General features: G+C 40.6%; 1 protein-coding gene across 1 annotated transcript in view; it reads left to right on the forward strand.

The window, feature by feature from the left end:
• hmcn1 (hemicentin 1) overlaps nt 1-25,912 on the forward strand; it is a 115,053-nt gene that overhangs the window by 32,674 nt on the left and 56,467 nt on the right. Inside the window, exons 8-28 of the mRNA XM_051947682.1 lie at nt 85-348; nt 468-612; nt 1,454-1,575; nt 5,591-5,860; nt 9,238-9,379; nt 10,258-10,385; nt 10,550-10,663; nt 10,875-11,033; nt 11,926-12,117; nt 12,199-12,294; nt 12,939-13,066; nt 13,187-13,331; nt 16,939-17,051; nt 18,204-18,363; nt 19,164-19,329; nt 19,944-20,071; nt 20,465-20,716; nt 23,586-23,681; nt 23,855-24,049; nt 24,142-24,272; nt 25,099-25,246. Of these exons, the coding sequence (XP_051803642.1) occupies nt 85-348; nt 468-612; nt 1,454-1,575; nt 5,591-5,860; nt 9,238-9,379; nt 10,258-10,385; nt 10,550-10,663; nt 10,875-11,033; nt 11,926-12,117; nt 12,199-12,294; nt 12,939-13,066; nt 13,187-13,331; nt 16,939-17,051; nt 18,204-18,363; nt 19,164-19,329; nt 19,944-20,071; nt 20,465-20,716; nt 23,586-23,681; nt 23,855-24,049; nt 24,142-24,272; nt 25,099-25,246 (3,294 nt within the window). The remainder of the gene's footprint in view (nt 1-84; nt 349-467; nt 613-1,453; nt 1,576-5,590; nt 5,861-9,237; nt 9,380-10,257; nt 10,386-10,549; nt 10,664-10,874; nt 11,034-11,925; nt 12,118-12,198; nt 12,295-12,938; nt 13,067-13,186; nt 13,332-16,938; nt 17,052-18,203; nt 18,364-19,163; nt 19,330-19,943; nt 20,072-20,464; nt 20,717-23,585; nt 23,682-23,854; nt 24,050-24,141; nt 24,273-25,098; nt 25,247-25,912) is intronic.

The raw sequence follows: 25,912 nt of genomic DNA on the forward strand, positions 1-25,912 counted from the left end.
CCCTTCCAACCCGTAAAAAAATGACATTATCCTAGTTTTATTTAGTTTCACCTGTTGTACTGTGCTGTCATATCAACTTTTCAGGTATTCCCACTCACATCCTTCTGAACACCACTGGACTTTCTCCTCCTGCTCGGCCTGACAGGCTAGAGCTTCTCTCAATTACTGGTGAAGTAGTGAAAACCTTACCGATCCGGTACTACCGTGAGCGTGAGCCGTATAGTCTCTGGAACATCACTGAGTTCATTCCACCCAATGAGGCCTTCTTCCTGCGGGTGACGGGATACGACCACGATGGTTTCCTGTTCCAGAGAGTCTCCAGTGTTTCCTTCTCCAGTATTATACCGAGTGAGTGGAGCAAATTGTTACCTACATTCTGATGAAAGCTCCAGGTTCCTTTTTAATGCCACTATTAAACTACCTGACTGAGTGACTTTAATTGCTGCTTTACAATGTCTCTCTATCAGTTGCTCCTACGGTGTTGATGCCACCAACAACTCATGGTTACTACCTTCAGAGAGGGGCTGTCAGGTGTCAGGTAGAGAGCTTGATCCCCTTCACTCAGCGCTTTAGCAGGGATGGAAGACGACTTGGGGTGGACCAGCTTTTCAGGTGAGTGTGGCTGTTGAGGAGTGGATGCATCATGTCAGGGACTTTTTTTTTGTTTTCTGCAAAAATTCAAAGACCCAAAAAGGTCAAGCAGCACTTAGGAACAGTCAAAATATGCTAAATCCATATCATGTATATACTTTCAATATGAGTGAAGTTCTCCATGTTCTATTACCAATTGGTTTGAAGATGGTTTTGGCATAACTGGGCAGAAAATTAATACTGACCTTACAGGATTTTGTGATTCAAGTGGTCTGTGAGGAAATAAGCTTTAGAAAATATAGACAGTGATTGGAGATCTCATCAAATAGCAACTATTCCTTTCCAGAATTAATGAAAAAAATAACACATTTTATGACTGTACCTGACATAGGATATACCCTAAAGACCTAATCACCTTCTACAAATAGTTCTAGCAACATGTGGCCAGTTTGTATTTGTTAACAGGTTTCTCTTCTGCTATAGTGTCAGGTTTTGGAAGAAAACATTTACAGCTAAGGTAGTATGGGTTCAGTATCAGTAGTGTTTGGTTATTGGTGAGTCTTAACTGGCCTCAGATAGTAGTGTGGGTGTGAACAGTTGTCTGTCTTTTTATGTTTGCCCTCACTGACAAAATGTATAAGGTGTACCTTGTCTCTCATCAAATGTTAGCTTGGCAAGCTTCCACCCCCCTTGTGACCCTCTACAGGATTAAACCTGTGTATCTGATGGATGGATGATAGTCTAATCTCTCCTTACATGCTGAGAAACTGGAGCAGTGAATACTTTTTTCATTTTGTGTTAATACCTCTTGAGAGATACAGATATTTCCTTTCCAAGTCACCTATGATTTTTTTGATTCTAGTGAGTCTGACAATGCATCATGGGAAATACCGGAGGTAACCCTGAAGGATGAGGGCTACTACGAGTGCATTGCCATCAGCAGTGCTGGAACAGGACGAGCTCGCACTTTCTTAGATGTATCAGGTAAGCAGACATCCCAACACTTACACAGTGGGATTCAGGCAGTTTGGGTATTTATCTGGCCATTCAAGTTTACTGCACCTTAAAATAAAATGATAAATCAATCAAATCGTAAAACACAAAATATAAAATTTCTCATAAACGGAAATTTTTAGTAAAATCATTAAACATATGAAAATCAATTTAAACAAAGATAATTTTCAGGACATATATATATACAAGATTATTACAGCGTGTCAGAATGAGTTGACTTTGGTCAGTGGATTCGACTAGGGTGCTGTATGTTAATTAACAGTTCATGGAAAACTACCCTCCATCACTGCATGAAATGAGCCAAGACTGTTAGACAGGAATGCTTACGGGCTGGCAAACATTAAACTCTCAGCAAGTGTAATTGATGTGTGACGGATCGCCTGGCAGGGCAGTGAGCAATTTACAGTATCATTGCATTTAATGTCCTGGATCATGTTTAGAAAACAACAATCAAAAGTCCCACACATACAAAGACTGAAAATACCACAAGTGAAATGATGCAGCAAGATGACGTTAATGTCATGCTCAGTAGGTTTACATACTCACACACACACACACACACACACACACACACACACACACACACACACACACACACACACACATAAATGCACTGCTTTTGGACATATGGTGGGTATCTAAGTGGCAGTGGATGTGGGTTGACTTTTATAGGGTTTGACATTTCTTGCTGTTGATCCCATGCAGAGACGCTGCACACAGTAGAATAGATATGACCTTATGGAACATTTGCCAGCTTACAGCATGATGTTGTAATCCATGCCTCACAGCGATCAGGACACGGCCTCTATGGTTTTTCTGCCTGATTTGCAAAGAAGTCGACTGTAGATATGGTGTAAGATGAGAATACATGTAAAGTTGTAAATAAGCTCCAGGCTTTACACAAACTAAAAACGGTATGGTAATGTTTTCAGTGGGTATACAGTAACATCAGGGCTTAAACACAGATTCTCAGCTGTCTCCACTTTAATAAACGTGAAGCGACTTATAATCATGCAGACATTCAGAATTCAAGAAACACTTTCTTGAAAATCATTTTTCTGATCATCATGATGTCAGCACATTAAGGATAAAATCAGAGGACTCATATAATGATTTATGCCTTTAGTCTAACCAGTGTAATTTGTGCTGTTTCAAAATCATCTGTAGTTCATTTAATTTTCAGTCCGGTCCTTTTCCGTTAAATGACACCAGAAATTACACCACATGAATCTACATGCAGTTCTTCTTTTTTGTCCGGTCTTTGTTTTCCAAAAAACTCTCTGCTACATGCTACTTTCTGGAGTTTCATGCACATGATGAATGCCAGGCAGAAGGGAATAAGGTGGAGAACCGAGAAAAAGAGAGTGAGAGGGAGTTGAAAGACATTTTGTGAAACAGAAGAAGGGGGCCAGGCAAGGATCTGTGTAATATATGAGTGTGACTCATTACTGTAAGTCAGCTGCTGTGTTTGTAGTCCAAAGGTGCAGAGATGACTTAGTTTGTCCCACTGTTACCTCTTATGATGTCTCTAAAATAAGGTGAAATTATTCCTCCTCAACCACAAGTTCAACCTTTGTTAGTGGGCCAGTTATATTCTTAACAGTCTGGCAGGCCCGTGCATTTTATGCACACAGAAACACACACTCATAATACCGACTCAGCTGCCAAATTTATGTCATCCTAATCCCAAGGAGCTATGCTGAAATCCCCAGCATCCTCCCTTTATCAGAGCCAAAGCCCCCGCTACCTCCTTTCTCCCTCATCTTGCCTTTCTTTTCCATTTTCTCTCCATTCCTCTTTTCCCTGCTTAGCTCTGGTTCAACTCCGAAAAAAAATGATTAACAGCACACCAAGGCTCAAGAGATGAGTGTTTTCGACAAAGTGACGAGAGAAAAGACAGACATAGAGGAAAAAACACAGAAATAAGAGAGGAAAATGAGATATCCGTGGCTCTGACGAATGATGAACATCGTTTTAATAGAGGGTGTTTCAAAAAGGAAATGCCTCCTGTACACAACTAGCATGAGCTAGAAGAAATACCTTTAGAAAAAACTAAGAAACTCAGACACATGCAAGTAAAAACAATAGACAACAACTCTGACATATGAGGCTTAGACAAATATGAATTGCTGGATTTGATGGAGATATGGGAGATTTCTACCATTGATTCTACAGGTAGAGGTTCTTAGCTGACTGTCATGGTCGGTGTCTGGAGAGAGCTTTTATGTCTCTTGGTCTTACGCCCTTTTTAGATATGGGACATGTATAATCATCAGTCTGTTTAAGTGATTGCATTCTGCCATTCAAAGTTCACTTTAACATTGTTTCTCACAGATTTATTCAGACATATCTGCCACAGTGACAAGGAGAGCCATCATATGGCCACAGTATGTGCTATACATGCGAGACTGAACAGTAAATGAAGTGATATTAGTACAACATGAAGCAGAAATAAACAGAAGACAAAATCTAAACTAGTAACATGCTTATCAAACTGACCAAATAACTTCCTAAGCAATGAAAGCTCTGTTCATCTGTGATGATAATCTATTACTTTACATATGTTCAAAAAAACGTCCTGATTTAACTGCAGCTTATAAACAGTGTCTGTGTATGACAGCTGTCTAAAATGAAGAACAGAACAGAGTCTCATTAATCGGACCTGTCACGGACATTTCATTTCAGAATAGATATGAAATTTTCGGCCTGAATGAAAAAAGGTGCTTTGTGGTTTTGGCACACAAAGTGTGATTTTTGTACTCTTTGTGATGTTTTTGGACCAATGTTGGTGCTGAAATGGGGAAAAAAATCCTTCACTAAATCACTTTCTACAACTCAAGCGATGTCACCAGTTTATTCCTGTCTCTAAATTCATGTTCAGATCTGTGCCGTGTTGAACGTGACACGGCACCAGGCCCATCCTATGGAGATGGCCATCAGGACTTTTACAGAAAAGTGACCATCATTGAGACATGAAACTGACATGTTCAGATGAATTAAAGGAGTCCATAAATTAAAGTGGTTTTAATCTGTAACCCCGAGCATTTTTGTTTTAATGTTTGTTTCTGATATAATTAAAATCTAGTGTCATAACTTTCTTTTGCCTTTGAACTGATAATACTGCAATGAGAGTTATTTACCCTCTGAGCTTGTCTGAATACCTGGCAATAGCCTGTGGCTAGATTTAACCACTTCAACAACTTCACAATAAAATTAAAAGAAAAAGGAACAATTTTTGGTCTTGTTTGAATAATTTGATAGCAGCAACATCCATCCATCCATTATCTATACAGCGCTTATTCCTCATGAGGGATGTGAAGCGTCTGGAGTCTATGCCAGCTGTGAATGTGAAGGCAGCTGACACCCTGGACAGGTTACCAGTCTATCACAGGACTACACACTGAGACAAACAAGCACACTCACTTTCACACCTCCAGACAATTTATAATCACCAAATAACCTCAGCATGTTTTTGGACAATGGGAGAAAGCCGGAGTACCCGGACATGCAAACATGCAAACTCCATGCAGAAAGATCCCAGTTCCAGGCAGCGATCTTTCTACATAGAGTTTGCCAGGGACCTTCCAGCTGCAAGGCAACAGTGCTAACCACCGAACCACTGTGCAGTCCTTAGCAAAAATATATTTGTACTTATTTATATTTTTTATCATCTCACAGCTCTTCGGTTTTAACTTGGAGCTGCCTGAGAGACCACAAACCACTGGTCTAAATGCTATTTCGAGGCTTTTTAACATTGACACAAGCAAAAACTTGAAGTTTGTGTTTTTAGGGAAGCAGAGCAGGAAAATTGAGGTTACAAAAACAAATATCAACCTGACTCCTAAAATCTGCATTTCTGCATGTCTCTGCTTGCATAAGTGCCAACAGGAAACTAACTGCTTGCGCTGCATTTGCGTTTATTTTCTTGTGTGATGTTAACTTTCCAGCAGCTGCCAACAGCGTTCATTCTGCTCTCACCCTGCAGAGCCGCCTCCAGCCGTCACAGTCGAGGGTAACGTAACTGTTTCCCCCGGCTCTCCTGCTGTCCTCACCTGCCACGTTGTTAGCACCGTCAACTTCAACCTCACCTGGCTGAGAGGAGGCCATGACGCCCGCCTGGACCCGCGGGTGAACATCATGAACAACCTTTCTCTACAGGTGTCCGCCGTGACCCCCGATCATGCAGGCTGGTATGAGTGCATCGCTATCAATGAAGGAGGGGTGACTGCAGAGCGGATCTACCTCACTGTACAAGGTGAGGGGTATCTCCGTGTGTTCAATATGAGTGTAAGCTCTAATGTATAGAAAGGACCTCATAAAAAGTTGTTGGGTTTCCAGGAAAGAAGCTGCTGTTTTTTGCTGTGTTTGGTTTTGTTGGGGTGTGTTGTATATGCTTCCACGTGTGTGTTTGACTTGGTGTTAAGTATGTGTACCTGTTTCTGCAATGTGATTTACACTGTGGGGGAACAAGAGTCTTGGCAAACACACCGCCTTCCCAAATATATGATGACCTCCCATATGCCCCTGCCCCTCTTTCCTCCCCTGCTCCCTATAATTCACCCTAATGCTTTATGAGACGTGTGAAAATTATTTATGTTCCACTCACAGGCAGCACTAAAGTAGAGCTTTTCCATCTCCGGACAGGTCGTATAGCCGTGTTCCTAGCACTTCACTGACACTGAATCAGGAACACTTTGTTGTACAGATGAAAGAGTATCGCTGGTTATCTGGCACGATCCACAGAGCATCGGCCAGCACTTGTCCAGGAAATCACGATGCATTACAACTGCTAAAATCCACCATTAACAGAGGATTTCAGCCAGAACCAGCTGAGGAGAATTCAGGAGGTATAAAGAGGCAAAGAACTTTGTTTTACATAATCCAATCTGTCCAAATCAACATCATGTATTAGCTATACAACCATCAGTCCCAGAGGACATTAACTCAAAATCCATATGCTTCTTTCTGGAGTCTAAGCTCCTCCTGTCTGCATCTTTCCACATCTTACGGTTTAATTGAAAGCAAACTGTTATTCTTCTTTGTTTAAACAAACTGGTCCATGTCAGTACTGTAGCTGACTTTTTTCTTGACCTAAATTTGAATAATTGAAGAGTTCCTTGTGATTTTCCCTTGGAGTGAACTGTTGTCTGTTCAGCAAAGCCTCAGCGACACAAACTGAGAAGTTGAAGGCTTAATACCAGGGCTGCCGACAGGTTGTGAGGTGAACTCTGTCATTTGACTCGTGTCACTGAGTGATAAGTTGCACAGCTGACCTTAAAACATTTTCTGCACTTCAACTGAAATCTTCTTTTCGCCTTATCTTCTCACTGGTATTTTTTTTTTTTTTTTTTGCATGACCTTGTCACAGCTTTCTTTGTTATTCTTTTTTAAACCAGTTTCTTACTGTATTTTCAGTTCTTTTTCTATTTTTTTGCCTCATCTCCTTTTCTCTCTAAAACAGCTGTTAGCAAGCCCTGGGGGTTTCCTAATTATCCACGTTTAGTTCCATCCTAGTCATTAGTCTCGCTTTGAAGTAAGTCAAGTCTGCTGACATCTCACAACACTTGGATATAACACAGTGGAACTAAGGGCATGTCCACACTATGTTGTCAAAATGTTCTTTTAATTTTGCTTCTCTGTCCCTCCCAATTACATGACATTATATCACACAGTTTGGGGTGGCATTGAGCTACGTTTATTTATTTGCATTTGTCAGACAATTTTTCAATCGTTCGATAATTTCATTTTCTGCAGTTTTAGTAGTTTAGGAGCAGAGTTAGAGAGATATGTAAATCAGAACAAATGAATCGTGTTTGTTTCTTTTGAGAGCTGGAGGGTACAGAAATGAGTTGTGGCATCCAAATGCTGGATGTGAAGCACAGTTCTGCAGGTTGTCAATCAAAATATAATGAAGAAAGGATGATTTGTACTAGTTATGTGGAAGTTTCAGTGGTGTTTTTCTCCATGAAGGCAAGTCATCATTATTGCATCAGTCAGGCTAATGCGGACATAGTCTGAGAAAGGGATGTAAAGAAAGACGGTAAGAAGTAAAGACATAGAGGAGCTTAGGAGATGTTCAGAATACAAGGAAAATGTTGTGTGAGAGACAGTGAAGACAGATGAGTGAAGGTGGAAAAAAGAGGAATGATGGAGCAGGTGATAAGGGCGGCATGGCTCAGTGGGTAGAGTGGCTGTCTTGTAACTGGAAGGTTGCCGGTTTGATCCTCGGCCTGTCGAACTCATGTCGGGGTGTCCCTGAGCAAGACACCGAACCCCTAATTGCTCCTGGTGGGTCGTGGTTAGCGCCTTGCATGGCAGCTTCCGCCATCAGTGTGTGAATGTGATGTATCATGTAAAGCGCTTTGGATAAAAGCGCTATGTAAATACTACCATTTGATAAACAAAGTGCTGAAGAGAAACTTCTTCCTGACTTAGTAAGGCTGCTGCTGACACTGAATCAGGGTAGAAGAATGTATGTTCCCTCCTGGGAACCTCCTCTTTTCTGAACACAGAGTTGTCTCTGCCCCCCTCAGGGCAGAGTGACCTCATGAGACACAGGTGAGGGGAGAGCCTGGTTTAGCTTTATACACAGAAAAAAAGGGCCTTACGGTTGTTCCACTGCCCTAATTTCTAACCTTGTCTGTGTAGGTGTCATTAAGATTATGATCGACATGATGGAAAGCTCAGGCATTTCAATTTGTTTTCAAGTCAAGGCTGTAATATATCAAAAATATCCCCTGTGAATTTACTGACAGCATCTGGTTAATGTGCTGTATATCGTTTAAAATGGGGCGTCTCTGGCGATTGAAGTCGAAGCACCAGAACAAAACTGTACACATTCCTTCACACTTGCTGTACTCACATGTGCCTCGTCAACCTTTTAAACTTGTAACTTATGGAACTTAATCACCTCAGCACATATTTCCTCCACTAATCCAAAGAGACTTTCATACAGTAGTTAATCGATGGTACACAAGGACAGACAAGCTTCCTCCCTTTAGCCAGGGGAAAAAACGAATCCCTCAGAATTAATTCCTCTCTGGCATCTCAGACGGACACCAATTCGAAATTTGTTGTTTTGGAAGTGTGTCTCCATTGAAAAGACTCTCACACGGATTTTTATACAAGTTGGAAAGGTCAGAGACGCTGGAGAAGACTGCAGCAGTGGGGATAGAATAGAGAAAACACACCCTTAAAGAGATTAGTTACACATCATGAATCAATTGGAAAATCTCTCTGGATTCAACAGCTTCTCGGTGTCTGGATTCAATATTCCTTCCTGTTTTACCGATAAAGAGGAAATGATGGTGAAAAATATGCTGTGAAACTTTATTAGTTGTCGTAACAGCCATCATTCTTTCTGCAACACTGACAATAAAAGTTTGTTACGACTTGTGACTGAACCTAAATTCATCCAGCATTAAGCAAGAATCCTTGCCTTAGGTGGTTCACACAGTATTTTTGTCAAGAGCTTTTCCTCCTGATCACTCCATACCTTCTCTTGAAATGTTTTAACCACTGATGCCAATGTGAACATTGAACTATCTCCAGTAAAACAAATTAGATGGCGATTGATTGATTTGTTGACCAATGAGTTCATTTACTTTTATTTTATCCTCCTCTTTTCTCTAGAGGTGCCCAGGGTGTCAGTGGAGCCCCGGAATCAGACCTTCAGCACAGGAGAGGACATGAGGATCAGGTGCTCAGCCAGTGGCTATCCTGCACCCCGCCTGGTCTGGACCCACAATGACATGTTCCTTATGGCATCCAGCAGGTGAATTAATTTCCTTTCACATAAACAGATTTGATCACTTTTTTTTTAGGTTAAAGCTGGGGTAGGCAGACATCTAGGCGAGGCAAAACAACAGAAAAGCAGCAGTATTTGAAAATGTAGCGCTTTTTTTTGCTGCTCTTCTTTACTCTTTCAGATTTACATGTGACGTCAAACAGGATTTGAACCTGGTTCTCCTGAGTGAAAATCCTCTCTTAGTGTCACTTTATTCTGTCGTACCGCTCTGTGTTAAAAAGGCATGACATTGACAAAGTCTTCAGGCCATGTCTAGATTTTATCTCCAAGTCAGGAGACAGTGTGGAGATTTTGTTTCCTCTTTGACCATACAGCCATACAGCCATCATCTATACACCATTCAATCTTCATTAGGGTCACAGGGGAGCTGGAGACTATCCCAGCTGACTTAGAGTGAAAGCAGGGGACACATTAGACAGGTCACCAGTCTATCTCAGGGCTACACATAGACACAAGCAATCACACTCACATTCACACCTACAGACACTTTAAAATCTTCAGTTAATGTCTGCACATTTTTGGACTGTGGGAGGAAGCTGGAGTAATTGGAGAAAACCCACATGAACATTTCATCTCCATGCAGAAAGATCCCAGGCTGGAATGCGAACTGTGGATCTTCTAGGTACAAGGCAGTGCTAACCACAGCCTTCTAGCTTTACCTCTACAGGCAGACATCAGTGGTTTCCTGCACTGAGGTGATGAGTTCTATCGTGGGATTTGTAGTACTTAAAAACACATGCTTAATTTGTTTAAGCAGTTATCTGAAAGCACTGAGCCATGGCTAACGTCCTGCTGTTAATCCGCGTTAAAAAATACAGAGTTGTGGATCTTTATTTCGTGTTTAGATACAGAATGACTCCTGATGGCAGTCTGATAATAAGAAACATGGAGAAAAAGGATGGAGGAGTGTATGGCTGCTTGGCCAGCAACCAGGCAGGGACGGACTCTATGACCTCCATCCTCACGTACAATGGTGAGTTCCACACACAAACACACACAGTAAATACACTCACGATAGAAGTACAAAGAACATTTACTTTTTATGTAGCATTTATACACATAAAATATGTACTGCAGCTTTGGTTCTTTCCTTTGTACTGATGTTTTGTCTGTGTTTCAACAATGCTCCTTTTCTAGAATCTCCTGTGGTGACTGTGGCATTGAGTGAGATTCTCATTGGCATTGGAGAAACCACAGTGATGGCCTGTTCAGCATCTGGAGTCCCTCAGCCTGAGATCTGGTGGTACAAAGGTAACACCTTAGAAGCTAAAAGGAAGCCTCAACACATTTTTATACAACAAAGAAAGAATGAAATCAACAACATATCCAACGCTTGGTGTACAACTAGATCAGAAGCCATTTCAATTCTACAGAAAAATTGATTTCATAGAAACACTTACGCAGTCATTACTGCACACCCAAGCTAGCCACACTCCACTGTTGTATTTGCTCTAATTTCAAGGTGACATCCGGCTGCACTCATCGTCCCTCTTGGAAGTGGACACACTGGGAGGGACAATGACCATAAAAGAGACCCAGAAAGCTGATGCTGGAGGTTACACCTGTGTGGCTGTCAATGCTGCTGGAACCTCGTCAGGAAAGATCTCTCTTGATGTAGGAGGTGAGAGTCGCTCCAAGTTTAGGATAAAAGCACGATGGTGTCACTGCCTGTTTCTTGTGCTGCAATGTTGGAAGTTTCATGACAGGATGTACTGACTTTCCTGTTTGAGCTTCTGTTCTGGACTAAAATATCTCTTTTAAGTGATGAATAGCTTAGATTTTACACCTATCTAAAGAGTGACAAACTAGAAGCCAGTATTAGCTTTTCAGATAGATTGACAAGACCTTCTCTGAGAAAACACACTGCAATCTAAAGTTTGCAAACAGAAGCTACCTCAGAAGTACACTGGGGTCTTACCTCTGTGCAGTGGCTTCTGTTAGTGACTTTATCGCCTCAGTGAACTCATGTGTAGCTGTGAAACTTAATTCTGAGGCCAGATGTATAAATGATACAAGCATATGTTCTCTGAAGAAGGTGTTGTTACAATGCTTGCTTCCTCACACATACTTTACACGATGCACACACTGTACGGAGATGAAGTGAGTGTGACTTGACAATGAGTGAGGGAAAGAATGAATGTTGGCAACGTTTTATCTGGAGCCTTAAAACATCAATGTGCTAGCTGTTAAGTTTCACAGCCTGCAATAGACTGCTGTGTGTGGCTTTGTATAATGACACAAACACTCCTGTTGTGCTATTAATGAATGATTCTTTGCCAGACCAAAAATGTGTCTGGTTTACACCTCAACAGGGTTACACAGGGCTTTATTCATATCCATATACGACTAAGCTGTATACGTTTCAAAAATAACATTTTTAACACAAACACTAAATACCTAGAGGTCTTTTGTTGTAGAGAACAACTCAAAGCAAACGCGATGGACACCTTTATTATCTGTAGAATTCACCACAACTTTTTGACTATTATCATCTTCAACCCTGACCGTTCTAGCTGCACCCAAGTTCACCAGAGAGCCGTCAGATGTGGCGGTGGACATTGGCTTCAATGTGACCTTGCCGTGTCATGCCCAAGGTCACCCTGAGCCACAGGTCACTTGGCGGAGAGAGGACGGCTCTAACCTTTTCAACAGGCCCCGCATACATGGCACTATTTCACAGAGCAAAGGAGATCTACATATCTATCGTAAGTTAAGTTACATGTGTGGTTTTACATTAAACACACGAATACACTTGGCTTACACATTATTATCCCTGTTTTTGTCAGACCTTTGGCTGGAGGATGAAGCAGTGTACATCTGTGAGGCCCAAAACCACTTTGGCAGGATCCAAACCCAGGCCAGAGTCACAGTGACAGGACTGGGTAAGATCAGCTTATGAAATGTTTTGTTTCTTGCATTGGATGTTAATTTTCTGATTCTCTGAGAACAAAAGCTCGTTTTAACCTTCAGATATAAGCTAGTGCTGATTATGCATCAAAAAACAGGCATTTGGACACATCATGGACTGAACAATTTGCTATTTTTATAATTACCCAGGAGAAATCAATAATGGTGTGCATGCACAAAATTGAGTGAAGGCATACTGAAGTGTAGCTGAGCGCTGCTCAGATAGTCCTGTCCTCTTCAAAAAAAAAATGCACTTCAAAGACAAAACCCTGTGAACCACAGAATGCATATGCACACTCTCACATACTTTCTCTGAGTTTGTCTAATCATTGCCAAAGATCATATCTCCTTTTCATGCCAAGTGCATATTCTAAAGCAACATACGGTACTTTGAGTGCATACATCTGTCTGTATGTCTTTGTGCATGTGCTCCCTTTGAATTTGCCTACGGTATATATTTAACCGTGCTTAATATCTACTCTGTAGATACCAGATTGTAAGCATTTGTCCTTTTATCTTCATTCTGTGACATCTGTTTAGCCATTTTTGAATGCTTTCTTGTTGTCCTGTCAACTTCCTTCACATAACCTTTGTGTACTTGTTTTCACACTAACTGCAGTTTCACCTGTCATTGCAATGAGTCCTGCTGTGCTCAGTGTGATCGAGGACCAGCAGTTGACTCTTCCCTGTGTGCTGCTGGCCGGGAATCCGCTGCCTGAGAGGCAGTGGCTGCACAACTATGGCCTGGTGAGAACACCGAGAGAAAATTCAAAGTTTTTTTTTTTTAAATCTTGCAAGCCTTTAAATTGTGTCTATGTGAAATAATCAGGACTTTATTCAAATCTAATTTATCCTACAATCTGTCAGGTGACGACAGACCAATACGTGACGGTGAGGAGGGATGGCAGTCTACACATTGAGAGGGTTGGCTTAGATGATGCGGGCGACTACACCTGCTTGGCTGAGAATGCTATTGGAGCCACTAATCATACAACCACTGTCAACGTTTATGGTAACGTACGCGAGCACACCGCACAGACATGTCTGGAAAACTGAAAAAAAATCAGCTGTTTAGTGTCAAACATAATTTGTAAAGCTTCTGAGCACTGGCTGGGCCTCATATAGTGCATCTTTTTGGGACACACTCACAGTGTCAAACATACTGATACTCAAGAATCAGGGAAATGTGTCATTGATATTGATGATATGTTGATATATCATTCTATTAGTAAATTATTTTGAAGGTGTTTTTAGTTTTGTCTTATATTTGTGGTTAAAAGAGGATCTCATTGTCTATAATAGTGGGTTTAATGTGACTAAAGATATCAAATATATTATTATTAGCATAATGTTTTATTTTTATATCATTTTGTTAAATGGAAACTAGTTGAACTGAGCTGAAATGAGGAACCTCAGAGAGACAAAACAGGCATATAGACAGTATCTGGACAATTCTTTTCTGGAAAAGAATCCTGAAAGAGTCTTGGATACTATCAAGAGGAATTACGTCCTCAAGCAAACCTGTTGTGACAGACATTTAACTTTTGTTTGTGGATGACCTTAATCACTTTTTCTCACATTTTGACACTGGGATATGTGTGGATTTGTGCAGATTATTACACCTACAAGCACAGAAAAGATTGTCTTTCTTGCAGATGAAGTAAAGCGCATCTTCCAACCAACCTGTACCAACTCAAAGAAGGCCTGTGATCCTGTCTTATGTGGCGCTCTGGTTTTGAAATCATGTGTCAGTGACCTGTCCCTGTTTGGTAATCCATTTATTAGCCTTGTGTTAATACTCACATTATCCCTTCAGCCTTGAAGATCTCTCCTAAAGGCTCCTAAAGACTGCCATTAATATCTGCCATCAGCACTTACGTATGTTGTTATTAAATCACTTGAAAAGGGAGTAGTTCAGCATTTCAACATAATACAAGAGGGGTCACAGTGCAGATGCAATAATCACACTTATTTCCAAACATCTTGACAAACTCAAAATGTTCAAGCTGCTTTCCTGGACTTCTCGTTAGCATTTATGCAATTCAGTGTGATTTACTATGGAGGATAAAGGGTCAGTTGTAGTTACATTTGTATCTTATTCACTGTCAAAATTCTTCTTGTGCAAATAGAACAGTTGGTAAAAGTGAATGATAGACTTCCTTCTTGGAGAGCTAATGTAGTGGTGCCTCAGTGCTGCATTCATTCACCTTTACTATTGTGAAAATGCTTATTCATACACTGCTGATTACAGCACTAGTGCAGTAGTCAGTTTCTTTCAAACTACTTTCCACTTCTCTGTCCCTGAGAGAGAGAGTTGACTCCTACTACAGAGTGGTTAATTGAATGGTATGACAAAGATGCTCTTACTGGTAACACCATAAGGAAAGAGGAAATTATTCTCAGTTGTAGCAGTTACCCTTAGTGACAACTCACAGTGCAGATCCTAGACATTGTATTTTGTTGTTTTGGTACTCGTCCTCTGTCATGGACTTCTCGCACAGCATGCTTAATTTCTTCATAGGCGTGCATCTTTTTGAACTAACAGATGGCTCTCCTGGTTTTTTAAATCAGTGTCATTCTGTGTTGCAGTGCAGCCTGGTTCAGCAGTCTGTCTGTGAAACTTAAAACCAAACTATATAACCAAATCCATATTTGTTCAAAGGTTATTGGCTAAACTTTGGAACACTCTTTTCAGATGGCTCACAGAAAGAGTATGTTCAGAACTGCTAATAGTGTCTCTTCTGATCTCTCACATGGTAAACAAAGAGTACAAACTTCTGGCCTCAAACAGGTGATTTAGAATCCATTATTTAAAATATCATAGGCTGAAGAATTATACAGCTGTATCAGTCCTTTCTGCTGCTTAATCAAAATTAGCATGTTGCCACATGAGATTCTCTGTTTCTAAAACGTTGTCTATGTAGGTTTTACAATACTGCTACATGATTGTTGTGTATGTTCCTGATGGGGTGAATTATGTGAAGTTTTGTGAAGTCATGATGCAAAATAATGATGCAAAATTTGCAATGAGGCAGAATGAACCTCAGTGTAAGATTACAATGAAGTTGTATTGTCTCATATTATACCATATCCTGTTGAATCATATTGTATGTGGTAGTATTGTATCATATTGTATCCTATCAAGCTGTGTCATAACATATCGTGTCATATTCTATCTTTTGGGTCGTATCGTGTCGTATTGTATTGAGTGGTATCGTATCAAGTTATATCGAGTCATATCCTATTATGTCTTATTATGTCCTCATATACGTTATCATATTGTTGTATCAAATCTTATAAGATATAGTTGAGTCATAGGGTACTTTATAGTATTGAGTTGTATCATATTGTTTCGCATTAAGTCTAATTGTATTGTATTATATCATGTCATGTCATATCATATCGCATTGCATCGCATTGTGCTGTATTGTACTGTATCCAAGTTTCAGGGAAGAAAGACCATAGGAGACTTTCCTTATCCTTCACATAAAGCCAGTTAGGGTGACATTTTCAAGAAAAATGTGCCACAAAAATTGCTCTTATCTGGACCACTGTGTCTGTAATAACAAAGTTTTTTTTTTTTTTTTTAAAGTTCTATATCCAAAGGCAATACTCCTCTTGAAACAATCCAAGTTTTTTTTTAAAAAAAGGAACCAGTCATAGTAGGAAAGCTCAGATGTGGTTAATATGTCTAACAGTGGTTGATTCTAGCTCCAGGTTCTTGCTGTTGTACACACTGGCTCACTGGGACATTTAATGGAACTGAGCCACAGTTAATGTGAAAAAATGCACCTGTGCTTTTTCTCTTTTAAGTCTCAATGTCTTCAGTGAAAGCTGTCTCTTGCAAATGTTTTATGAGATATAAGATTCCCCCTATGTCCTTTTTTTGTCTTTTATTCTGTTATTTTGTCCATTTCTCATTGCCTTTAAAAGTCTCCTTTACACGACGAGGACTCTTAACCTCATGAACAAGATTATCCCTGAGGTTGCATTAAAACCAGGAGCTGCTGAGCGAAAGGCAGAAATGTGTTCTCTATTTATGCTGAAGTCAGATGTTGCCAGATTCTACCAACTTTCATTGGAAATCTTTGCATCATGTCCATAAAAGCACTGGCTCCCTCGGGTCTTGAAATTAGGTCAGTCTTTTTCATATAGACATAAACTGTGCAGGTCAGTGTATAGCTCAGTTTGCTGTAACCTACAAGAAAGACTTTCCATTAAAACTACCAGCAGTGAAGACAGAGGTCCACCATGCATTGTCTTGTATTGTGTGCACTGTGTGTGGTTTTGTTGTTTAGTTAAATTTTGTTTCCAAGAAGATAGTACAGGCCTCCAAGTGCTGATCTTTTCTACAGGCTCCTTGGGTCATAACAACCAAAAGGAAGACAGATTGTGAAGGAGGGACAGAAAGCTTACAGAGTACTGTGTGTTCAGTTAGCTCCAACCTTTTTCCAGATGCTACTGAGATGCACAACAAATAAGTGATGGCACTATTGCAGAGACAAGCACTCAGTCGATACGGAGTATAAATTATGATGAGTCGAGGCTGTGACTTGATAGAGGTGTGTATTCACAAAAAACTTTCTGAACTGTGTCATATTTTGTTTCTGTGTTTACAGTGATTCCTACCATTCAGTACAGCCCTCAGGTGTTTAGCACGATTGAAGGAACGCCCATCTCTCTGCCCTGTCGTGCAGCTGGTGTACCAGCTCCTGACATCACCTGGACCAAGGTCTGTGTTGCCATTATCTCACCACATAAAAAGGCTCATGAACACGACCTTTTCTTTCTTCTATGCACTGAGCATGAATAAAAAAGCAGATAAGAGAAACTACACAAAACAAGGATGCAAGTGAATCAAGAAAAAGAAATTTAGGTTAGCTAAGATTGCATATTATCACCTAATGAGGCTCCATAACATATTAGATGAGCTCTGTCACTGAAATAAGCTGTGACATGCCTCCTCAAAGTCTAATCCAAGAACCATTTAACAACATCTCCACTACACTCTTTCGCTCTCTGGATAAATTGTAAGTGAATGCTGTTATCCAGTTTATTTGGATTTTATTTGGATTGTAACCACGCAGTGTTTGTATCCATGATTCGTGGTTGTGCGGTTTTGGGTGGTGATGAGCTCCTCTTGAAAGATTCCAGCTGTGGATACATCGTTTTCAACAGCAAGGCAACAGGCCCTTGTTTCGTTTCATGTCGGAGGTCAGGATCACTATGTGTTTTAGTGCAGCGCTTACTGATGAGCTCTGACAAGACAATAGCACTTGAGTGGAAAACGCCTGTGTGTGTCTGTGAGGATACATGTGTGTGCTGCACCATGAAATCAACTCTACCTGTGTGCGTTAGCTTGTGCAACGTGTTCAGCCTTCAAATGTGCACTTTTGTGTATCAGTCTGAACTGTAAGCCAGTGTGTGTTTGTGGATAGTCCCTCCCTCTTTTCTGTCTTTTACACTAGTTTCTCTGAGTTGTAAAAGCCTTGCTGTTAAAGTGAACAGGGCTACAGGGACGCATGAAACTAGACCCTGCTAAGTTCTGCACCAGCTGTTATAATGTGATTCCCTCTGATTTCTTTGCTGTTCTCCATAACATCAATCAAGTCAAGTCCAGTTAGTTACATTGGAGCCAAAAGAACAGTCTGGATAAAATGCAATCCTGATACACTAGCATTATATGTGCCTTGTGTTTTGGTTCATTTCATTGTAGGTGTTTTATTCACAGCCTTTTCATATAACAGCAGGGAAGAGAATCAAATCATAAATTTAATAGCAGGTCAAACCACAAATCTCAGGAACAGCGTCAAGTGTTAATAAAATTCACTTATTGAAATAAACTCTGGACCCCGCCCTTTCCCTGCTGTGATTTGTTTTGTAGGGTGGGGTGCTGCTTAACTTGGGTGGTCCAGCTTTTTCCTTGGATTCAGATGACAGCCTCTTCATCACTTCCCCTTCTGGAAACGAGACAGGAGAGTTCATCTGCACAGCTACCAATGCTGCCGGTTTTGCCTCCAGGAAGGTCCAGCTCACTGTCTACGGTAAAACTCACGACCAGCTAAAGCCTTGATGAAATCTGTACAAAAATAAAGGGGCTAAATGTAGCATTTCACATCAACAGTTTATTACTAAATCATTCTGAGACATTAGTGTAATTACCATGATCATGATGTCCAGTAACCTCTAGCAGCTGCCACAACACATTTCAAATTGCCGCTGTGTTGGATTTGGTAAGAAATTGATTTACAGCACAAAGATTGATGCAAACATTACAGAACAGAATTTAATTTCCTCTATTTTGACCTAGTGGTCCCAACTTAATTACAGTTTACTTCATCCATGTGTGGATCTTATGTCCTCAATGACTGTTAAGGAAACACTGATTAATTTGTAAACCAATCTTCAGGCCACATTTCTAAACTAGTACCTCCTGGATTTCAGCGAGTTTTCTCCACTTCAGGCCTCACAGTTGTCATTTTGTTCATGCTCTCTGCTGAAGTGGTCCGATCACCTCTTTGTGAGTTGTGACAAAAGTTGGGGTGTTTTAAAAGACCAGCTGTTTTAAATATGAAGCCGCTGGTCTTCCACACACTTATAAATTGTGGCCACCTACTTCATGTGCTAGCTTTAAATTCCATGTTTACTTTATGATCACTGGTTCCAGTGTACTGATGTGGTGGAAACCAAATTGTATGACTTTGGTTTTTTTGAGCACATATTTAAATTTGCTCATCGTCTCATGTCATATAACAAATTAATATGGAGTAAAGATGGCAGATTTCAAGGGAGGAATGAGGAGTACACAGAATCAACTGAATCTGTGTCTGTTTGGCCTGCCCAGTCCGACCAAGGTCCAACGCTGGTGGTGCAGGAGGCTCAGCAGACCCAATGAGGATGTCAGTGATTGAGGGCGAGGATGTTGTTCTGCCTTGTGATGTCCACAGTGTCCCACCTCCCACCATCAGCTGGGCCAAAGAAAAGCAGCTCATCTCTCCGTTCTCTCCCAGGTGAAACACAAACTGTTCACACATACAATATTGAAGTTGCTCATTGGATACAGTTTTCTGCCAGTTTTCACTAAAACCGCTACTGTATATTTCCAGACAAAACACTACACTGTCTTAGAATAGATTCAAATAGATCCTCATGAATAAATATTCCCTTAAATATTGTATAAATACACATTTGGCAAAATCCTATTTTCCTGTCTGTAACCCGAAAGTAGGAATTATCTCTGTAATTCTAAAAGATGAAGACAACCTCCACGCTGTCTACATTTCTGTGCTTTGTCTCCATTTGTCCGTGACCTCAGGGTATGGTTTGTGGGTTTTTTAAGACGACTGAGTAATCATTCTCTTCCTTGTGATCTGTTGTACTTACTGTGAGGCTGCCACAGCAGCTGTAATTATGGTTGATGGTGGATTAGTAAAAATTACTGCTGTATCTGTTTACAGTAATAACTGAATAAGTCACTGAGTGGAAACAATTAGTGTGTGTGTTTTTTCTGTATTTTGGAAGCTTTGCAATCTTGAATGGCAGCCAGACTTTCACTTTACAGGCTAATTTATTGCTGTTTGTTAGCTGGTGGGCATGTAAGATGATGAGTTCTTGTTGCTCTCAGGCACACCCAGCTGCCCTCTGGGTCCATGAAGATCTTGGAGAGCAGAGTGTCAGACAGTGGGCTCTATGTGTGTGTTGCCTCCAATATTGCTGGAAACCTAACACAATCCATTGAGCTGAGTGTTTTGGGTAAGTTTGAAAGACCACAAATTCTGACAAAGACTTATTTGGGGGATTAGCAATGGAGATTTTTTTCTACCACAAATACAAATTTTCTTGTTTTCAAAATCTACTAAAAGTTAACATAAAATTTAAAAAAAATCATACAATGCAAGCTGAAATCATTTGAATCAAATTAAGTGAGGAAATATATGTAGTTTGTGTTTTTTTTTTCAATTTAAAACAATCTGAACTACTTATTCAGCACAATTACCTAAACAAGAGGTCAAACATATTATCAGTATGGATTACATACACACTATCACACACATACTGTAGTAACAATATTGTAAAGTCCTGTGATAGAAATGGCATAAAGATCCAGAATAATACACTTAATAAGTCGTGTCCTCTCTCCTGCAGTGCCCCCTAGTATTCAGGCTGGTCCCCGGGTAATGAAGGTACAGGTGGGTCGCCCTGTGGAGCTGCCCTGTGTGGTGAGAGGAGTCCCAGAGCCGACACTCACCTGGACTAAGGATGGTAAACATTACCCGGTGTCACCTGACGGCAGCCTGGCTCTGAGGAATGTGGGCCTAGATGATGAAGGAACCTACATCTGCACAGCCACCAACACTGCTGGCAGAGATGAGGCTGGAGTCCGGCTTCTCGTTCAAGGTTAGTTTGTGACTTGTTCTATACTTACTATACCTACACTACCGTTCAGAAATTTAGGGTCACCCAAGCAATTTCATGTTTTCCAGGTAGACTCACACTTTTATTCATAGATTAATATAATTGCACAAGGGTTTTATAATCATCAGTTAGCCTGTCAACACTATTAGCTAACACAATGTAGCATTAGAACACAGGAGTGATGGTTGCTGGAAATGTTCCTCTGTACCTCTACGAAGATATTCCATTAAAATCAGCCGTGCCCACCTAGAATAGTCATTTACCACATAAACAATGTCGAAACTGTATTTCTGGTTCATTCAAAGCACTGAAAAAATGCTTTTCTTTCAAAAGTAACATTCCTAAGTGACCCCAAATATTTGAATGGTATTGTATGTGAGTTAAAATGTTAAATTTTGGATAGAATATGTCTGTATGGTGCTTCATTTGTTTTTGAAAGACATCGATTAAGTAATATATAGTATCCTACTTTTTCTTTGTCATGCCAGTGGTAGCATGCAACTCAGATCTTTAGGGAAATGGTTCTTGTGCAGTTTTGTTGAATGAAATACATTTTGAAGACTATTTCTTGGCAGTTTTTGTCTTTATTAGACCGTGACAGTAGAGACAAACAAAACTTAAAGCTGCAAGCAGCGTTGGACAGGTCCTCGCATCCTTGCTGGTCAGCGAATCCACACACGTCCACCAGGTGGCGCTGTGACCGAGAGTGTATGTCGGCCTATGGATGCCACCAGGAGTGGACTCCGATCACACATGCAAAATTTCGGGCAGATTGAAGCAATTTTCAGGCTAGTTTTAGAGCATTTCCTGTCCATCCAGCAGGTGGTGCTGTGACAGAGAGTGTATTTTGGCCCATGGATTTGATCAGGATTGGTCTCTGATCACACATGTAAAGTTTCAAGTAGATCGGAGCAAGTACAGGCTAGTTTTAGAGCATTTCCTTCCATCCAGCAGGCGGCGCTATGACTATGGCTTTAAATCAGCATGTGAATGTGATCAGGGCAGACATTTATCATACATGTAAAGTTTGAGACAGATTGGAGCATGTTCAGGGCAGTTACACAGCATTTCCTGGTTCATGACGAATTGTAAATTTCCAGGGATCACCATTTCTCTGCCCTCAGACTTTTGCAGAGCATTCTGATAACTTTTGATCACTCATGCCTGCTGTGCATCCTGGCCAAGTTTCAGCTCTGTTGGAGTTACCCTCTTTGAGTATATAGCTTTTGAAAATATGTCAAAATGACCGAAATCGTCAAAAATATGACACAGAATTCAAAGTGGCCAACTTCCTGTTTGTTTTTGGGCATGAGTGTCGATTACATTTTTGTGCCTCTTGACCAGTTACATAGGCCTACCAAACTTCACAACTCTGGATGACACGCACTGGCCGTAGTAAATGTTTGAAATGTTCCAGGTGGCGCTGTGGAGCCATTTTGCCACAATCAGACGAAATTCCCCTAAAACATGAAAAAATTTTGGCAAGGTTTTGAGGATTTTTAACCTGTCAAAAAGTACTTTGTTTGTCATGGCAACGCATCGTTGCTATGACAGCAGCGTTTTATGAATTGTCAAAATCTTCATACTGTGGCATCATCTAGGTGTGAACACTGAGCTGTCCAATTTCTAGAATGATATGACAAAGTATCGGGCAATGGGACATGCAAATGTAATGACAAGAACTTCCTGTTGCCAGTAGGTGGTGCTATGAGTATTTCTAAATTCATGAGTGTGGATGTGTTCTGACCTGGACTGATGTCCATCGTATGAAGTTTGGTTCAGATTGGACCACGTCTAGCTGAGATATAAATAATTCCATTTTCATGGCGAAACATCGAAATTCGCCACGCTGCCACAAACACGCCCTTTGATGACGTGTCACCATTTTCTCTGGAAATCATCATCAACATGTTTAGGCTTATGTCACCAAATTTAAGGTGAATCTGATCAACCTGCTGACAGTAGTACATCAAAGTGTACAAAATGTGTATTTCCTGATACCATAAGGTGGCGTTATGACTGTGAATGTATATAACTACATGGATGTCGTCAGGAAGGACTGGTGCATATACTGGCCAAATTTGAGGTCTCTCAGATTTACCCCCGATGAGTTATTAATCAGAAAAAATTTACAGCTAATTAAAGACAACTGACTTCCTGTTGGGTTTAGGACGTGGACGTAATTGACTTTTTCGTGTGTCCTGATGTGTTGCATATGCCCCCCCCAAAAATTGTGGCTACAGCTGAAACGTCGTGGAAGTTGGCCAAATGACCACTTTTTCAATTTTACAGGGGGTGCTATGGAGCCATTTTGCTACACGTGCGTAACTCCCTTAAAATATCAAATTTTTCACCAGTCCTGATGTGCAAGCAGAGTTTGCCGCATTTTGGGGTATGTTTAGGCTGCCAAAGTGGAGTTTGAAAAGATGGGAAAAGAGTGAAGAAGAAGAAAAAGAAACTGTAGGGTTTCAATAGGGTCCTTCGGCACTGTCGGTGCTCGGACCCTAAATATCAGGAACACAGGCAAATAAGATACAGTGAAGCTACAGTCAGTAAGAATCCAGACCAAGGGTTCAGATGCTGAGATAATTTTATCCATGTGTTGTGCATCCTAATAACACAGCTATTGTGTCACAAGGTTTAGTTTTGAAATAATTAGAAACTATTACTGTATAGATCAGGCACAGAAATATTTTACACATGCTAAAGCAAGACATACTGTGTCGTGTACTCAGTCTGAATGATATCTGGTATAGTGTCATATAGTTTTTAAAAGATACATGCTAAAACTATTTTAAAAAGTGCTTTGTCATGTGTATTTGTCATTGCTTGTGTATTTGAATCTTTTCAGTGCCCCCTGTTGTCGACGTCTTGGAGCCCCCCTTCAATAGTCCCCTGCAGGAAAGAGTTGCAAACCAGCGTATTGCTTTTCCCTGCCCTGCCAAAGGTACTGCACTATCTCCTCCTATACCTTTCAGCATTATGAACTGATTACATTATACCATTTAGTGATTTGATTGAAATTTGATCACGTGTGAGTACATTGCAATTAATATTTTTCTAGTCACCAATGCTTTGCGTTTATTTGTACTACTGTCTCTTTCTCCATCCCTCCTTCAGGTCTTCCTAAGCCAGTGATTCGCTGGTTGCGTAATGGTCAGGAACTGACAGGCAATGAGCCAGGTGTGTCCATCCTGGAGGACGGTACGCTGCTGATTCTGGCCTCTGTCTCACCATTGGACAATGGAGAGTATGTCTGTGCTGCTGTCAATGATGCTGGATCTACTGAGAGAAAGTACCAGCTCAAAGTCAATGGTAATTGACCTGTCCAAGTCATTTTCTGACACTTCAGTGCACCTCTGGTCCTACATTACAGAGTATATTCATCACCTCTGACCCCTCCACAGTGCCTCCAGATTTCCGTGACGGTGAAACGCCAGGCAACATGTCAGTGGTCCAGAGTCAGCCGACCAGCTTGGTGTGTGACGTCACGGGTAGTCCGACCCCTGTCATCACCTGGTACAAGGATGGGACTCCTGTAGGTGAAATCCAAATAAATTCGCTGTTAACACATCTTTCATCTTTCTACTTTTAGTATATGTACAAGTGTCACTATAATGTGCACATTCTGATTAAGTAACATGCAGCCATATAATTTGGGTAGTCTATACTTAACCTGTGGTCAAGTGAGTCCTCTAATAAACCTAATTCTTTAACATGCGTAAAAGTAATGAAAAATTATAATGGCCTTTCCTTTCATTCGTTTATGAAAGCACTCATAAAGACTTAATCGGGTCTGATCACAGGGTGCAGCTTCCAAGAGAAAAGACTGAGTGTATGCATGTGTGTGTAACAAACAGCGGCCAGACCCGCCTCGGTTGTTCAAAGCTGTAATGATAGAATAATTATGATAAATTGATGCAAGAACAGAGCGTTAGCGCACACTTTGCTGTGCCATCCCAGTTCGTTGACCGCTTTTTGTTCCTTTGGCTGCAGTCTTAATTTTTCCTGCCAGGCCCAGATGGGAAAATCAGAGCGCGTACTTTAATTTGCTAATTATGAGTAATCTAAATCAAGATGTTGTGCTCTTTGAATGTGTTTGGCTCTGAGCAACAATTGAATGCTTTTCATGTTTAGTACACCATTTAAATTGTGTTTCTCAGCTCAGTAAGTCTTTGTCTCTCTGTGGACCACAGTTGTTTTTCCAAACTGCTTAAAGTGTAAGCTGCAGCTTTCTGAGTTTAACCTCTGTTGTCGTGATGTCTTACAGTCTGTCCAACAATTACTGTCAGTCAGCATTTCCTGAACTTTTAGTTATGGTGTTGTTTTTGTGTTTGATTTAATTTATTTGTGTTGATCGACAGGTTGTAGCCAGTAGCAGCGTCCAGTTTCTTGATATGGGAAAAACTCTGAGACTACTGAAGACAGAAACAGCAGACGCAGGCAGCTACAGCTGTAAAGCCATCAACATCGCAGGCAGCACGGAAAAATACTTCTTCTTGGATGTACTGGGTGAGTGAAGGCAGGCAGCAGTTATCTCGCTGCAATACACACACACAGAGAATGCATGCTTTTATATCCAGCAGGTTACTGTAAGGCTTACTCCCCTGGTCTTCCAAAATATGTTTCAGAGCTTTGCACCATGACTTTAAGTTAAGACCATCAGGAGAGAATGCGTTGCTGATAAGATCTAACAATAGCTGTTAGCTGTTAGTGTTAATATAATTTTATGGCTATATTTTATTATTTATTTTACTGCATTCATGTGTTAAAATGATCCTTTTCCTTTCACTGATGTCAGTAGTTGTCTTCTACTTATTCAATCTAGCTTTATATACTTTTATATTATTAGGCTTTTTCTTATTCCTATAATTTCTTTTTTTCACGTCTGCTTACTGTTTACCCTTGAAGTGCCCTATTATCACCTAATCAGTCACCTGTAAAACACTTACACTCATCACTTAATTACACTGACTTGCACAAAAAGGTTCAACGATTTTTTGACTGAATTATGGAAGCTTCAAACACTGATGTGAAAAAGCTTCACTGATCAGCTACAACGTTAAAACTGACAGGAGACGTCAATAACATCGATCAGCGAGTCCTGGCATTTCTGCTGATGCTACATAGTTATATCGCTTGTTGCCATCAACATAAGGATGAGGAAAAACACGTTTC

Source organism: Acanthochromis polyacanthus, chromosome 4 (assembly GCF_021347895.1).
Source record: "Acanthochromis polyacanthus isolate Apoly-LR-REF ecotype Palm Island chromosome 4, KAUST_Apoly_ChrSc, whole genome shotgun sequence".
Classification (NCBI taxonomy): domain Eukaryota; kingdom Metazoa; phylum Chordata; class Actinopteri; family Pomacentridae; genus Acanthochromis; species Acanthochromis polyacanthus.